We start from the raw sequence: 16985 nt of genomic DNA, 5'->3' as shown, positions 1-16985 counted from the left end.
TGTTTGGCTAACCTAACCTGACTTCTTCCAGTGGCGCATAGCTTTCAGCTGCACTCCTCTGGGCTTTTTCTCATCTGTTATGGGGCAACTGACACGTCCTTCCAAGTGGCAGTACTGGGAAACATTGTTTACCTTAGTCTTTGACTAGGGTGCCATTTCTTGGTAACTTTTTATCCATGCTCCAAGCACCTTACAGTACCGCGCATTGGCGTCCTTTTGTTTTATGGCCCTAGACATCCTCTAAGGATTTTTTGGTGATTGTACAAGTGTGCCTAGGACGAACTGGTGGCAGCAGTTCACTTTATAGTATTTTGACTTCTTTTTAATGAACCATATTGCGTTTACGACGTTTGGCTCAAGACTGTGGCCAGTGCCCAAAAATAGCTGTGCAGCAAAGTATTTTGTTCTGTCCTTTGGGCATTCTGTCTCTTTGCCTTGCGGCTTGCCCCAGGCTTTCCTTATTTGGGTATGCAGCCTCCCGTGAAAACGTCAACTTTCGTGGGCTCCTTCATGTCATGTGTGCTAGTGCCCAGAAAGAGGAGTGGGATGGTCTGGTCCCAATCCACACTATGTCTGGCATGCCTGAATGACAGGAACCATGGTGGGCCGTGATTGGCCCACGCCTGGCATGCATGCAAGAGAGCAGATCTTCCATTGTCTATCCGAGATTTGAGCGCAAAAGGAATCTTGGATAAGAGAAGGGGCTCTGAATCCATTCTAAGTCGATCACCTGAAGTTCTCTCCGAACTACAGAAGTGGCCAAGTATCCTGAAACGCTAAAGCAGACCCGTGGAACCACCAGAGACGTGCTGGAAGGTTTGGTAATCTGAGCCCGCTACTGTCTCGTCGGATCCCTGTATTTGTATCGCCTAATAAAGGCCTGTATGGGCGCTTCGACCCTTTGGAGTAGTGGGAACAACTACTCTCAGCACCTCCCGATTACCCTCCCAAAGAGCCTCATAGGACGTGTTCCTGGGCCATCCAGCGAACTGACCAGCTCGAACCCGGGGTATTGCATAGGAGCGCCGACGTCCCGAGTCGACACTCGAGACTGAAGGAATCACCAGCTTGTGGTGCTGGGCCCTCTCCCGCCAAATTTCGTAGTCTTAGCTCCTCTGGGTTACGGTTTAAGGGAGTGCGTTAAGCCACAAATATTTGCGGTCCGTGTGTCGCCCTGCTGTGGTGACGGTCGGTGTAGAAGCCTTGCCTGCCTGCCTGCGCCCTGTGCCCTGAGACATACTGTACTCTTTTCTTTATCGCTAGCTGAGAAAAGGCTACTTTCCCGCCACGGATGATTGTCCCGTCCCACAGCCGCTGAGAGCCAGAGTGACGTCCAATTGCAGGGGTTCAACCTACAAGCGGCCTGGCCTAGACAGCCAAAGTTTGGCCCGGACTGTGTCGAGGGTCAGTGAGTACTTGTATCACTTACCGGTGGCCCGCTGGCACAGTCATTGTCCTTTACGCATGAGAATCCTTAAAAAGATACTCACCTTAGCTGGGCTAGCCTGCGCTCCCTAGCTATTCCCGAAACTCGAAAGTCACTCTGCCTGCAATGTTAGACCCTTCTTGAATAGTGGACACTGTTCTTCATCACCTCAAGCCCCTTCCTGAACTGCTACAGCTCTGTGAAGAGGATCCGCTTTCTCGCATTACGCACGACCACGCATTTTCAACACACTACTGTACTTTTGAGCACAAGGCTCCCCACTTCGTATGGCTGGACTGCTTAAGTTAGGGATCGATTCTGAAGAACTGCCTAATGCTATTGTTGTGTTAACCTACCTTTCTGTTGCAGGCTCTGTTTCCCCTTTACTGCATTAGGTAAAGCGTAACTCTATACATGTTAAAGAGTGAAAGGCATGTGTGATAACTGTTTTATATTACTCTGGTTTATTCGTTTAGTTATTAAGGCCTATAAGAAATGTATATGTATTTTTTATATACACTTGTCAAAACGTATTCTGTGGCGTTTTACTGCGTTTGCTCATTGTGGGCTTCTGATCACCCTCACCCCTCCTCAGACTTAGTCCTGACCGCCTGCCAAGCTATCGTGATTAGTCTGGCTTGTCCAGAAGGTTCTCCTGTTCCACTAACTAGGGTGGCCTCTTAAACCTCTGCCACCAGGCCAGAGTTTAGAAATCCAGCTTAACAGTGGTCATTCTTCACTAAGCTAAATATTTAACATGTTTGGTACTCTTGTACAGGCATTAAAGCAGCTTCCTAGACTTGAGCCTTAACCCCTTAAATGCCAAGGACATTAGCTCCATAGTGCCAAGGACGAGATAATGCGTCCTTTTTGACATTCTGTTTTGTGCAACCCCCGGGCTATGTGAGGGGGAGGTCCACCAGGGATTTTTGAAAGGGGGTGGCCCTCCCCCTCACCCTAAGTGGATGGGGGAAAAACTCATGTAGCACTCCATGGGGGCACATTTCTGCCCCTAGGAAGGGGTCCATGAAATGCCCCCCATCCATTTGGAGTGGTGGGGAGAGGCCACCAGAAATATAGGCGGAGGCCCCCCACCCCAAGCCTGGGGCAGGACGTTTTCCCCCCCCGGGGGCAGATGCACACACAGATGTGCCCATCTGCCCCTAGGGAAGGGGTAAAACCATAAAAACAAACAAATTTAGCCTTTTCCCTTTGCACCCAGGTAGGTGTACCCACACATGTGAGGTACTGTTTTCGTCAGGACACCTGTGGGAACACAGGAAGGTAGGACATATGGTGTTGGTGGTGTGTTTCGGTGGGTGGCCAGAGTGAAAGGTCTGAAAAGTGTGTTTTTTTTGGCCAAATTTCGGACTTTGCCGGGTATTGTGGGTAATAAATTCTGGGGCAATTCGCGCAAGTCAGACCTCTGTGGATTCCCACGGGCGCCCTCTTTTCAGAAATGCATGGGGTGCCTGGTTTTCCTTGGAGGCTGCCACACCCTATGCCCAAATCTGTACGTGGTCCACATGAGCAAAATCTGCTCTGACGAAAGACTTGGGGTTACCAGTGTTTTAGGCTTTTCCCTTTGCTCCCAGATAGGTGCACCCACACATGTGATGTATCGTTTTCGTCGGGACACCTGTGGGAACGTGGGAAGGTAGGCCATGTGTTGTTGACAGCGTGTTTCGGGTGGGGGACCAGAGTGCAATGGTTTCGGGTGGAGGACCAGAGTGCAATGTGCAGAAATTGTGGGTTTTTTGGCCAAATTTCGGACTTTGCCGGGTATTGTGGGTAATAAATTCTGGGGCAATTTGCGCAAGTCAGACCTCTGTTGATTCCGACGGGTGTCCTCTTTTCTGAAATGCATGGGGTTTCCGGATTTCCTTGGTGGCTTGGGCACCCTACCCTAGGCCCAAATCTGTCAGTTGTCCACATGAGCAAAATTCCTGAAAATCTGCTCTGCCAAAAGATTTGGGGTTACCAGTGTTTAAGGCTTTTCCCTTTGCGCCCAGGTAGGTGCACCCACACATGTGAGGTAACGTTTTCGTCGGGACACCTGTGGGAACACGGGAAGGTAGGCCATGTGTTGTTGGTTGCTCGTTTCGGTGGGTGACCAGAGTGAAATGTGTGGAAAATTTGGTTTTTTTCTGTCATTTTCCTGATTTTCCCCCAAACTATGGAATTTTTTTCCCTACATAGTTGTTGCCTGACCTGCGTAAATCACCCCTTCCTAAACTTGGAATTTTGTCTTCCTTTCAGAAATGTATGCTTTTCTGGCTTCCCATTCAGCTTTCCTATCCTTTTCGTCCATTCCGTCCACGCATGTCCTACTGAACAAAAAAGGCCAAAATCGCCTAACTCTTACAAAATGGCTGATTAGTATATCAAAATATGTTTTTTTGGTTTCCATTCACCTGTTCTTGAAATCCTGGAAAACGGCGAATTCAGCACAGCAAACCATTTGTTCCTAGCTCTTACAAGGGAAAAAAAACCCACAGGCTTCTTTGTACAACATTTTATTGCCATTTTCAGAAAAAACAACATTTTCTCCCATTTTGGTTATTTTCTCTCAGCCGCCTACAGCAAACTAGGATTCATGTGGGGGGGAAAAGGGGCCACATTTGGCTGAGATATCTCATGTAACAAAAAAGTTACAAGGCATTGAATGGCGACATACTGAAATCACCAAAAAAGGACTTCGCACTAGGGGGGCAGGGGGAGGAAATACCCATGGCAGTTAAGTGGTGAATAACAGTAATTTGGTGATTTATTTAGCACCTTTTGTCACGCGTTCCTACAGCTTCTAAGCACTGTAAAAATTGGTGTCAATATGATTATACGTGGTTTAGGATGAAGGAGTAAGAAGGCCCGTCCAATGTATCAAACACGAGATGCACAGCATTGTCTTGTTACCAAGACAAGTACGTTTTAAAATGGCCAAATAGGGCAGCAAAGCAGTGCAAAACAAAGGGACCCCAACTGCATTACGTTCTGATATGAAGAGGAACTTTCAGACAATTATGCATCTTTTTATTTGAATAAATGTGTAGGCCCAAATAAGTATGAATTGCAAAAAGACAGCTATTTTAAATGGCGTATAAAACACCAACAAAGTACGTTTGGTAATGGGGATTACTTTTTTACTATCTAAAAAAATCACTTCCATCTTCAAAAAATAGGAGTAAAATATTGTCACTTCAAAATCTGGAGATCTAGGAATACGATGTATTGGGCTCTTGCAAAATGTTCTATTTAGCTCAGATTATACGACACGGGTATGAATGTGGCAAGTACAGTCCATCTTCTAGCATAGAAACAAACACTCGGTCTATCCCTTATACCAACTAACCTGTAATGCTTATTTTTCTTGTTACCCATCCTCGCAGGTCTTCTACCAATCCAACAAAGTCATCAAAAGAACATGCTAAAAATTACATTTATTTTTTTCAATAGCTTGTTCTTACAGTGATTTGCCTACACAGCTGCATATTTCTTTCTGTACTATGCAATGTTGAACAATTCCCGTTATTCAATAGGATATAACGAATATCAATGTATGTTAAGCCTTGTCATAAAAGTCTCCTAGAGAGAAAAGTGTGTGCTAAAAGGTTTAATAGTAAAAAAAAATGAATTGCGTGAAAATTCAAAAATGACATTGAACTATACAACACATAGTAACAGAATGGAAGTGAGCAGGTACTTACATGCTGCAAAGCTTTCATTGCCTTTAACTGGGGTTCAGCCCATGAAAAGTACTTCAGTAATTCTACCACCTGAAACAGAAAGATAATTTAATTATGTGACTTTCCTAAAATTAAAGGCAAGTTCAATAGAAAAACGTTGTCGCCTAGTCCCATTTTTTTAAAAAAAAAGTGTGTTTAACCTCTCCCTGAAGCCACATAGGATTGTGGCTAGACAACCTAACATGTGATCTGCCATTTGCAAATAAAGACTCAAAACAAAGTTCAGTTCAGCCTCATTAAACAAGAGGCCACAACAAAAAACAGCATAAGAATTCACCTATTCGCACTTGCACACCTCATCAACAAAACAAACGTTAATGAGGTCTGCCGAAGGAAAAAATTCAGAGGACATATAACTTTATAAGGTGTTCACAAACAAAATGTTAACCACATGATAAAGAAGGGGGGGGCGAAAAGGCAAAGGCAGGCTAGCAAGAATTTGGTAACGTTTTTAAAATTCCATCCACGTGGGCATTCTGAGATTAGCCATTTGCACAAAAGGGATTGTCAAGTGCCGATGAATGCACCACAGAGAAGGAAGCCTGTTTATGACAGTTGCTGCATTTAGACTTATTTTTTGAGGCTCTTCATATTCATATATTTGCTAGCTCTCTTAGTTTTTCGGTATACAGTGTTTATATCGAATCCTATATATTGAATACCCATGTATCGAATCTTTTATCTTAAAAACCTTTATAGTGAATGTATTTAGGATGGGGTAAAGGATTAAATATTTTTGGGAACTGGTGGGATGGGTTTTTAAGGCATGGGAAACGGGTTTGGGACACCCCTTGCCAAAAATGCATTCACTATAAACGTTTTCAAGATAAAAGATTTGATATATGGGTATTCATTATAAATTACCTCGATATAAAGACATGTAACTGATTTTCCTAATGGTTTTCAGTGATGTACCTTTCCCTGCAACTCACCTTTTGAGGCGAGTACTGGCCAGACCCCAATGCTTCCAGTGGTAGGCACACCTTCCATTCTATATTTTTACATAGCATTACTACGACCTTTATGACTAAATGTGCAGGAGGGGCCATTCCATATTTCTTTTAAGGGCATTTTTAACCTAAACAGTGTGTTTCTGACCCCCTGGTTAAAATGCCAACCTTTTTGTTTAAACCTATTCTTTTCAAACCACTGCATTCTTAGTTTAGTGGTCTTCCTCCAGTTCAGAGGTAGCAATGACCATATATGCCCATGCCTCTTCACAGGCAGCTTGTCCACATGGCACTTGTTTGGGCTTGGTTAGTGTCTTAGATACCCTAATCCACAGCCTCACCTTTGCTGAAGTAACAAGTGTCTTTGACTGGATAACTCCACGGATGTAACGCTGTATGTGGACAAGGGTCACCGCCAACCCAGCTTTTTGTATATCAGGGGAGATTTTGGAACCATTCTCAACCATTGACAACTGTGACTCTTAGCCGAAGCACGAAGAAGCCCTTTAAGGATGTTGGGACTGCTGCTGAAATTATTATAGTCCAAGGCAACTTCGGGAAGCGAGGCTATGCCTCGCTTAACCAGGCAAAGCCTACTACGTACAGGTGTCTCCCTCCCTTAAACCAGTGGGCACAACTGGTTCGCCATCCTGCTCTTGGCATGCTTCTGTTTGTCAAAAACTGAAAGTGGACCGGAAGTTTTATAAGGCTATTCATTTGTTATACGAAATATCATATTCCCTTCTTATTGATTTTAGCTTGGAAAGGTTCTGAGTTTGCACGAAATTCATTACTAGGTGGTCAGTCTGCCACTGATTTTAATATAGTAATTTTTTATGATACATCTTTTTCATCACACATCTTCCAAATTGTGATTTACATTTTCCATGTTAGTTGATCCACGACTTTGCTGTGATATTAATATTAGGTGGCAGATCCAGTCAGCTGCAGCACCGGTCTGAATGAGGCATAAATCCTGCAATCTGAGCACTTTCTGAGATTATATATATAGTCACTGAAAAACCTTTAAAGTGCAGTTAAATTGAGCAGATTTAACAACAAAACCCTTGAAATTCATGTGAAAGGTCATTACCAGTTTAACTCCGCACGTTCCTGTTGCAAAGCCCATGAGCACATACATATCATAAGAGAAGGGATTCACAATTTTATTATTTTATTATTTATTGGTTATTTGTAATGTGCATTATACAGCAGAATTGTGTTTCAAGGCGCATCAAGATAGGGAGGAGGAAGAGCACATAAAACAAAAACGTTCTTAAAAGTTCTAGAAGCATTTGGGCATGCATGTGCTATAGCATGAGAGCAGGGAAGAGAGGAGGGTAGGTGCAGGCGGGGGTAGAGAAAAGAGAACAGACAAAAAGCTTTCTGACTAGGTTGTCAGACTATCTGGAACACTCAAGTGCTGAACATGAAAAGAAGGGGGGTGAGGTGGAGGAAGGGAAGTGCAGAAGGGGAAGAAGGTGAGAGGTACATTTAATTTAAAAAGTTCAGGTACAAGTAGGTAAATTGCATTGAGGACAGACCAGACATGCAATTGTGACAAGCAGGTATGAGAGTGACTGCAGCCTGGAAATACCTCGCCTCATGGAATGAGGGGCTACATCAGGCATGCTGTTAGGACAGTTTTTCTGAAGCCCAAGGGCTTAGTAAAACATTCAACTGAGGCAGTAAAAGACTCAACTCTTAGTATAAGGGTGTACCGCCTGAGTTCAAGGTAGTGGAGACATAGCAGCCAGGCTTATTTTAGGAGAGAGAGAGAGAGAGAGGGCTGTAGAATCAGTACAAATTAAGTTGTTATTCAAATGGTCCAAAGAAACACTGAAACACTATGCATTGTAAAAATAAATGGTTTATTTAAATACAAGTAGGGCCAGATAAATCTTGGGGGAAACAAGTACTATCACAGATCATATAAACACATTATAGAAAAACACAAAACCATGCTTGAAGGTACACAGACCAATGTATAAAACCTTATTTGGAAAAACCGAACAGGAGGTCTAGGGAAGTCAAACCAATAGTTACTTTTTAGATTACTTTCAGTAATATAAGGGTAGTAGATGCTAGCAGTTGTACCTTGACGCTCAACAAGAAATCACGTAGTAAACTAACTGGACAAACTTTTTGTGAATAGTGGAACACTTATTCTAGGTACAGTACAAACCTATAACTTCTTCTGTGATAACCCACAGTTATACTAGGGGAGTTGAACCATGTTATACTCAAGGTAAGTAAACACCTTTGATTTAATATTCAATTACAGTTGCTTTTCAGTTCACAGACTAAGGGAAGCAATGGATAACAGTTATACTCAAGGTAGGTAAAACCTATACACTTTTTACAGGAGCTATCAGCAACTTAAAGGCATGTATACACCTAATACTGTTTTTGTGTCCGTCTAAAACAGACCAGGGAAAGCAAAGCCCAGTGTTACAATTTATGAATGACAAAGTTATTCAAGGTAGGTAAGACCTAATGCAGACTTATTCTGGTCAGGCTAACAGCAAGTCAGGGAAAGCAAGCCCCAGTTGGGAAACATATACACCTATTCTCTGAAAGAAATAGTAAAGCCAATAGCATTACTTTTGGGAAAGAGGCACAGCCAATGTACAAGTGAGTAAAATAACCTTATATCTACTTTCTATTAGAATGGCGAAACAGTTTATGAGGAAAGAAAGATGTTACAAATACTTTTCAGAATGGCTGAATATGTCGAAGGTACAAAATAACTAACTGATCACTGTCAATAGTTACACTTACCAACCAACTTCTTTTGCAAGTAATAAACATGTATTCTCTTTTCTAGGCAAAAGGCCCAATCCTTAGAAGTATTTCCCTTATTCTTGGAGCATTTGTTTTCTCAGTGGCATACGGGGGAATGTCACTAGGGTCTAGTGTCCAACAGGCAGGTCAGGATTGGTCTTAAGTAGCAAAAGTCAAGAGTTCCTAAGGAAGACTGTTAGAACAAGTAAGTACTTTACTTTTAGTGTAGGTTGAGGGTCCAGGGTCTCCATAGAAGACAACATAGGAGGATTCCAGCAGGGTCCTGGGTTCAATGGACGATTGGACCCCCAATCACAGAAAACACCCCAAAACTACACAGGAATTACAAGAGACTTAAGTAAATACCCAAGCCAGCACAGTATCTCAGCACAGAAGAAAATTTAGCAGCAGGAGGACTTCAGGATCTGCAGCCAAAAACCTTGTCGTTGAATTCCTTCATCAAGAATACATGACACTAGAAGGACTTTTGCAGCAAGGATCACGGGGAAGGCTCTAGGCAAGGTTTTCCTTGTGGCTGGATACAGCTCTGTGGATATGGCACCTTTTCAGGAGCACAGAACAAGACAGAATATCGCTGGTCGGATTCTCGTAATTTGCAAGGTCCATCACTTTGGTACCCAGCCAATCAAACAGCCTTGCAACATTCAAACTTGGGGGGTTGGCAATCCTTTCAGGACAGCCAGCCTCCCAGTTTGAACTTGCAAACAGCCCGCGCTAAAGGTGCACCAAATTAATAAAAAGGTTCACTGCCACCAGCCATTAAAGGCAAGTTTGTCCTTGAAACATAAATGTTACATTTAAAATGAGAAAGGGGATGGATACTCAGTATCTCCCCAGCACTCCAGATAAGGTGGGAGGTGGGGGGGGGGGGGTGCTGTACTCACTTAATAAAATGTAAAAAGGGATCCAAAGATCCTTTCTACCCTTGGGAACTGTAGTTCTCACAAGGTTAGCCAGAGAAAGTTAAAAGGTGAGCCCCTAGGGCAACCCAGCAACAAAAGGCACTTATTGCCAAACAGTTGTCAAGGGGGACAACATTTAAAAGACACTATGGATAGTCTTAAAAATGACACCCATGATGACACCCATACAAAGAGTAAAAGATTCTGTGAGCGTGGAAAAAAGGTTCCCACTCACAAAGGTAAGGAAAAATAATCCATCATTAAAATCAAAAAGTTCAGGGGTTGACACAGGTCGGGAAGATTTATCATTACTATGAAAATCTTACCTAACACAAGCAGACAAGCAATTCAGAACTAAGCAGGTATGAGTGGACTACTGTCTGGAAAAGCCACGCCTCATGGAATGAGTGTTACGCTCACCTGGTTCCACGGGGGCGCCACCCAGCAGTTGGGGTTCAAATGTCCCTCCTTGCGATGCCCAGATGCGACCAGCGGAAGAGTTCTGCCTGCAATACCGGTAAGCTATGTTCAGGACTGCGCAACAGGGGTAAACAGCCTCCCACCTCCCTGTAGGTCTGCGACCCTTCTGGACTTCTCCTCACCTGGTTTTAGATGTTGGCGGTTTCTCCGTCCTGCTGTCTTGGCAGGGGCGCGTTGTGCTTGGTGGGCAATGGCAATCGAGTTGCTTCACTGATGCCGGCCCGTCTTGAGTCTTTCAGGTAGGTCTTATTGCTATGAATATTGCTGTCCTTGCATGCCTATTTTAAACAATGTCTTTTTCTTCCTTAGGTACGCGAAAGTCCAATATGTGGCAAGGCGGAATCTGTATTTCGCCGGTAAGTATGGGCGTTTTTGGAGCACCTTGATTCGGTGAGTTGGCGCTATACGCTGCGCTTAAGATGCCTTGCCTTTGCTAACCTGTTATCTTTTCCTCTCCACAGGTCGCGGTACTCGGCTGGAGTATGGAATTTCCGTAGTGATGCTGATTGAGGAGCGGCTGCTGAGGTAAGCCTTTCAGCACGGTTCGTTAATTGTACAATGTCTAATGCCTTGTTTCTTCTCTTTTACAGGTCCGTCGATCCGAAGGAGTCCAGGATGATGGTCGGGAGAGCTGCAGACCGCTGGCGATGAAGTTCAGGTAAGCTGATGCCTTTTCTCACAATGTCTTTTCCTTTTTTGCAGGTGCTTTTCTTCCGAGGTTCGTGGCTGAAGCTGAACACGGTGAGTGTTACGTTGCAGAAATGCAAACTAACGCGAAGCGTGTCAGTCCATTCGGGTGTGGTTTAAATAGCTTCAAGAAAGAAGTCCAGGTAAAATAGTCCCCAAGGTACCACACCCAAAAACACTATACTGCAAGCCTGGTTTCAAGGAGCCAGGTTATGTGGATGCCTAGACATGACTGGCATTAACGAAAAGTAGTTCCCAAGCACAAGTCCATATTCGAACATGAGCCAGGCCCCAAGAAGGCCTAGGCTGCAAATTCTTGGGTTTAGTGGGGACTGGAGTCAAGGCTCTGCCTGGCCCATAGGTTGGCCAGGGGGTCTTCAGAGTGTGGGTCGTGACAATGAGGGGCTACATCATGCATGCAAGTATGATCAAAGGTAAACAGTGTAAAACACAGCAGAGGATGCGAAAGGCTATCCGGAGGTTGCATGTAGGTCAAAAATGCAAAGCACAACAAGGTTGTAGAGTCAATAAGTAGTTGCAGGTAGGTAGATGCCACACAAGGCAAGGAAGGAGAGATGCAAAACACAGCAAAGTTGCAGAGTCAATCAGTGGATGCAGGTAGGCAAGATGCAAGACACAACGCAGGCTGGGACAAGTAGGACAGAAATAAAAGCATGGACACAGTGGATAAGCAGATATAACATGGCAAGCCGCCTCATCATGAGGTGCGGGGGCTGCTTCAGGAATGCTTGCATGTAGGTCAGAAATGCAAAGCACAAGAAGGTTGTAGAGCCAATAAGTGGTTGCAGGTAGGTAAGATGACAAGCAGACAAGCAATTCAGAACTAAACAGGTATGGGTGGACAACTGACTGGAAAAGCCACGCCTCATGGAATGAGGGGCTACATCAGGCATGCAAGTATGAACACAGGTAAACAGTGTAAAACACAGCAGAGGCTGCAAAAGGCTATCCGGAGGTTGCATGTAGGTCAAAAATGCAAAGCACAAGAAGGTTGTGGAGCCAATAAGTGGTTGCAGGTAGGTAAGATGACACACGTGGCAAGGTTGCAGTCAATCAATGGTTGCAGGTAGGTTTGATGCCACACATGGCATGGTTGCAGAGTCTATCAGTGGTTGCAACTAGTAGGTAATATACCACAAATAGCAAGGTTACAAAGTCAAACAGTGGATGCAGGTAGGTAAAATGCAAGACACAGCGCAGGCTGGGGTAAGTAGGACAGAAAATAAAGCATGGACACAGTGGATAGGTAGACATGACAAGGAATGGGCACACTAGCTCAGTGAAAACCTAAAGCAGGCTGGCGGCCACACCAAAAGATTGAAAGTAGTAACAATAGCAAATTCCATCTGTGGCTGCCGGGGACCATCAGGCAGGACAGGCGTGTTAAATAGGAGAGCCAGAGGACTGGGGGCAAAGGCGGCAGGCACAAACAGGCCAGGTGTAACCCAGTGGAAGTCAGGCGGCTTGGAACACAGAAGGTAGTTGGGTAACTACTTTCAATGCCTGCAAGGAACCCCCGGCGGGAGGTGAGTAGAAATAAAGATACTGGGGCAGCCGAGCTGAGTGCAGGAGGCAACATGCCGGTAGAGAACACCCGGAGGTTGGGGGCGGATCATCTGCAGAGGGCAAAGGGAGGGAGTCAGGCAGACACAGGCACACATTAAAGGTAGACAGCGGCACCAAGCCACATCCAGGAGAGGGGGAACAGAGCCAGCTGGCGGTAAGAGTGAGAAGAGGTAACGAGCTAAAAGGGTAGAGGGACTTACCAGCCAAAGGTGAAGATGTAATGGCAGGATAGATTGGCAATGTGGGCAGGCTCCACTGTAGCAGGTGGCAGGGCCCCTCCACGCTCGGACAGGCTCAAACAGGTGCATCCAAACGGCCCTTAAATGGGGACCTCAGAGGGGGCCGGCTTTGCCTGCCAGCTCCCTGTGCTGGAACAGGATGTAGGAAGCCCTGTCCAATACGAACAACTGAGGCGGGCATTTCCTACTTGAGGGTCTTGGAATCCTTGCGGTCGCTGCGGCGGCCATGATGGTCTGGTGAGGCATTTGTGATGAATGGTAAAGTGTAGATCCCCCAATATGTTTCTTTTGAAACCACTTTGGCCCTGGCCAGGGAGCACGGTTGACTGTATATTTCAAAACCCTACCGGGCCACTAACCATGGCCTTCGAGCGTGTCCACTATACATGTTACCCTAATATGTTTCTTTTGGACCCATATATGTCTTTCGTGCCCACTGTCCAGGGTCTTTGTCCCTGGCCAGTGAGCAAGGCATTCAGGAGAGTGGTATGGCGTCCAGGAGAGCCTCTAGGCACACTTCGTCCTGCTCATCTTGAGCCCGATAAAATTGAAGAAAAACGTCCCAGATGCCCCCGTAGGAATGCTGCATCCATAAGGACTCATCAGGCACGCCAATTATATCATTTCGGTCTCTCTCCATCCTGACCATAGTAGACAGCGTCTTGCCAAGCCGCTTCCCTTCCCCATATCGCAGAGCTGCAGCAGGCTTTGGAAAATATTTCACCTCTTGATCTGTGTGCCGTTTGAACATCTCCAGACGAGTTTTGATTTCTGCCAGAATAAAGTGGGAGGGTGCAGCCGCATGGCGGCTTTCCAAGGCCTGATGGGTACTTTCACTATGAGCAATATCCCTACGGATATTTAAGCACCCCAAATTCTCTCGACATGGCCATTCCCCTTATGAACACTTTGAATGTTTGCCAAAGCGTGCATTGCAAGGAGAGTAAAAATTGTCGAGTGAGCGGAGTACGCACATGGCAGTACATCTGCCAACACTGTCTGCCCTACCATGCCATGCACTCAGAGACCAGAAAAAGGTCTATCCTGGAAGACATCTTATGCACGGAGGAATAATAGGAAAACCCCTGTTTCGTCGGTATCAGGTAATAATATCGCCATATATATGGTCGCCGTAAATAATATTGCCGGGAAAATGTCATGGCGATATTATTTGGGTGACCATATATATGGGGACAGGGGCAAAAAAAAAAAAAAAGAAATTTACACAAAAAAAAGAAAAAAAAAGTTTGGGGGTTGCGGGGGTGTCCCCCGCATGTTCCATGCAATAATGTCGCCACAAAAAACGGCCATTTTCCTGCGATATTTTTGCATGGCGAGATTTTTGTGGCGACATTATTACATGGAACCGTTTCATCAGGTATAAAGTCTGCTTTGTGTCACACAGGCTAAGGTCATTCATTCGGTGCAAAAAGCAACTGGCCACCTTTGATAGTGAGTGATTGGGGGTGGGGGTGGGGTGGCTTAGCCAGTGCGATCAAGGTCAAGATCTAAAATAATGTTTATGTCACCCCCGCTCCCCATTGAACTGGTGTCGCCGGATAGGTCATAAGGATATCTGGCAGGTCCGCCTAAAACATTGGGTCGTCTAGATTAGGCCCATACGAGTTCACCAACAGCACTACATTCCCCAACAGCTTACAGTATTCTACCATATACCGGCCACCTACGTCAACATGCGAGTGAAATAGATCGAATTTAACTCGCTTGGGGATGTGAGGGTCAGGACCCCTCTGGATTGCGTCGAGTAGTCTATATAAAACCTATTGACCCACCACGCCTTATTAAAAGTAGCATTCCCAATCCCACGGGTTTCCTGCAGAAGCAAAATCTGGACCTTATGATAATTCACATGCAACACTATCTTCTTGGCCTTGGGATAGTTACTGAGTCCACGCACGTTCCAACGCATAATATTAACCATGCCCATAGTGAGCCAATATAAGGTGCATGACACCGCTTCCACATACAACTGATATCTCCACATGAGAAGAACAGCAGCAACAATGAGTTGCGAGCATGCTAAAAAAAAATGTTCAAGAACTTTTCTCCAAACATCTTCCCGCTAACCCCTGCCCTCATTGCTCCCCCAATCAGGGATATGTCCACTCCCTCCATTCCCCCTCCTTAACTCCAAACAGAACCCAAAAACCAACCCAGTAACCTTGCATAGGGGACCACTGCTACTGCTTCCGCCAGCCTCTGATGCTATCCTGCCCAGCCATATCCAAGATATATAAACAAGAAAGCGGTTTGCCCAGTCCACTTTACAGTGCAACATATCAACCAGTTCTGCACACTCAGCGAGGAGTAAACAAGGAACGGGGGGCAGAGCCAGGCCACCCCATCAGTGTCAAATATAGCAGGTGTATCAGGAGCAGCCTCACCACATTGATTTAACCACACGTGGAAGCGGTTGCCATCTCCGCTTTGTCAGTGGGTCTCGCCATGGTCAGGATAGGGCCTCAATATAGGCCACTGCCTCCTCAGGAATCGTGACAAATAGGGCTTTGCCCCTATATTGAATGTGCAGCCGTGCCCTTTCTCTAAGCAACTTTTTGGCTCCCCGGAAAGATATGTTCCAATTGCACAACAGTAGAACAATCTGGGAAAACATGAATTGTGGTGCAAGGCAAGTGTAACGCTCACCTGATTCCCGTAGAGGCGCCGGTCTTGACTGGGCGTATACCGTATCTTCAAAGGTGATGTGTAACACACGGCTGGCTCTTTGGGCTGGACCTCTGTGCACTGTATGTCTGACTTGAAGGGTAAGATGTCTGCCTATAGAAAATATGGGATTAAGGAACTGGGTTATTGAATGTCTCTCTCTTCTTCCCTTTCTCTTCTCCTGTCGAACCCCAAAGGTTAACGCTCTCACCTTAGGTAAGTGAACGCTGTGCTCTCCATCTGCCTCGGGGCAGGGTGCTGTAACCAGTTTCTTCACTGGATAAGGGGAGCAGGCCTCTTGACTTCAGAGGACTGCTGTCCGTCGTTTACTGCACGAACGGTAAGTTTCGAGTAATTCTAATGTCTTTAAAGTCTTTAGTAATGATGTCTCTTGTTTTGCAGGGTTCCGGCGATGGCGGATGACGGGCTGAAGTGAGTTGAAGATGGAGCCCGTGTGATGAATAGAAGCGCCTGGAAGCACGTAAGTAAGCGCTTGTTGCCTGCTTCACGATGCGCTCTAACTGTCTTTTTATTTTTGCAGGTACAAGTTCGGAGCGGCTGCAGGGTGCCGGAATACCCACTGGGTTAGATGTGGAAAGGAGTAATGGCACGTGAGTATTAAAGTTCCCCAATGTCTTTAAACGCACCTTGTTTTGTCTTTCCGATGCGGGATGCAGCGCCGAAGGCCTCCGGAGCGTGCGAAGAGTTGGTAAGCTTTTGTCTTTCAGATGCCGGAATGCAGTGTGAAGACCTCCGGAGCGCACGAAGAGTAGGTAAGCCTTTGTCTTTCAGATGCCGGAATGCAGCGCGAGGCGTTGGTGACAGCCGATGGACCAGGTAAGTGAAGAGCTGTCACTGAAGACCGTAATGCTAACCTGTTCTTTCTTGTCTTTATAGGTGTTGCTGAAGACTGGATTCAGGATGGTAAGCCTTTTTCCTTAGGCCCAGGATCAGATGCAGAAGACACGATGAGCGTTCTGCTGCAGAGGATGCAGAATAACGCAAAGCAAGATTCATCCATCGGGTGTGGTTTAAATAGCCTCCTGTAGTGCTTAGGTGTCTCCTTCCACAGCCACGCCTAGGTAAGAAAAGAGTTCCTGCTTTCCAGAAGAGTTCCAGTGTTCTGAATCTAGGGAGTGGCTCCTGCCCCACCCAACAGGAAAAGTAGTTCCAAACAGAAGAGGATCAGAGGCTCAACTGGCAGGCAAGTAAGCAGCATGGTCTGCTGCAGGTAAGTCCACCCAAGCATTATGAGCCCGGCGCTTCCAGCGCTGGGACTGGGCATATTTATGAGCCTGGTGCCACTGGCGCCAGGACTGGGCCAAAAGGTCCCAATTGGGACTGGTTGGCACTCGGAACCTGGGTTATGGATCTGCTTCCAAGGGAGTTGGGAAAACCCTGACCTTTTGGAAGCAGAGATCATGACAGCAAGGGGCCTTTTTTTCTCGCTAGACGCAGTATAGAGTCTCGGTCTCTATAAT

The 16985-nt window shown here is 45.7% G+C and overlaps 1 protein-coding gene across 2 annotated transcripts in view; it reads right to left on the bottom strand.

The window, feature by feature from the left end:
- PROSER1 (proline and serine rich 1) overlaps positions 1-16985 on the bottom strand; it is a 918625-nt gene that overhangs the window by 816220 nt on the left and 85420 nt on the right. For both annotated transcript variants that reach the window (XM_069640684.1, XM_069640685.1), the window contains exon 3: positions 5131-5199. In XM_069640684.1, the coding sequence (XP_069496785.1) occupies positions 5131-5199 (69 nt within the window). The remainder of the gene's footprint in view (positions 1-5130; positions 5200-16985) is intronic.

Source organism: Ambystoma mexicanum, chromosome 7q, assembly GCF_040938575.1.
Source record: "Ambystoma mexicanum isolate Mex_15411 chromosome 7q, UKY_AmexF1_1, whole genome shotgun sequence".
Taxonomy (NCBI): Eukaryota; Metazoa; Chordata; class Amphibia; order Caudata; family Ambystomatidae; genus Ambystoma; species Ambystoma mexicanum.
Note: the sequence above shows the minus strand (reverse complement) of the source record. Positions and strands in the feature narration are given on the sequence as shown.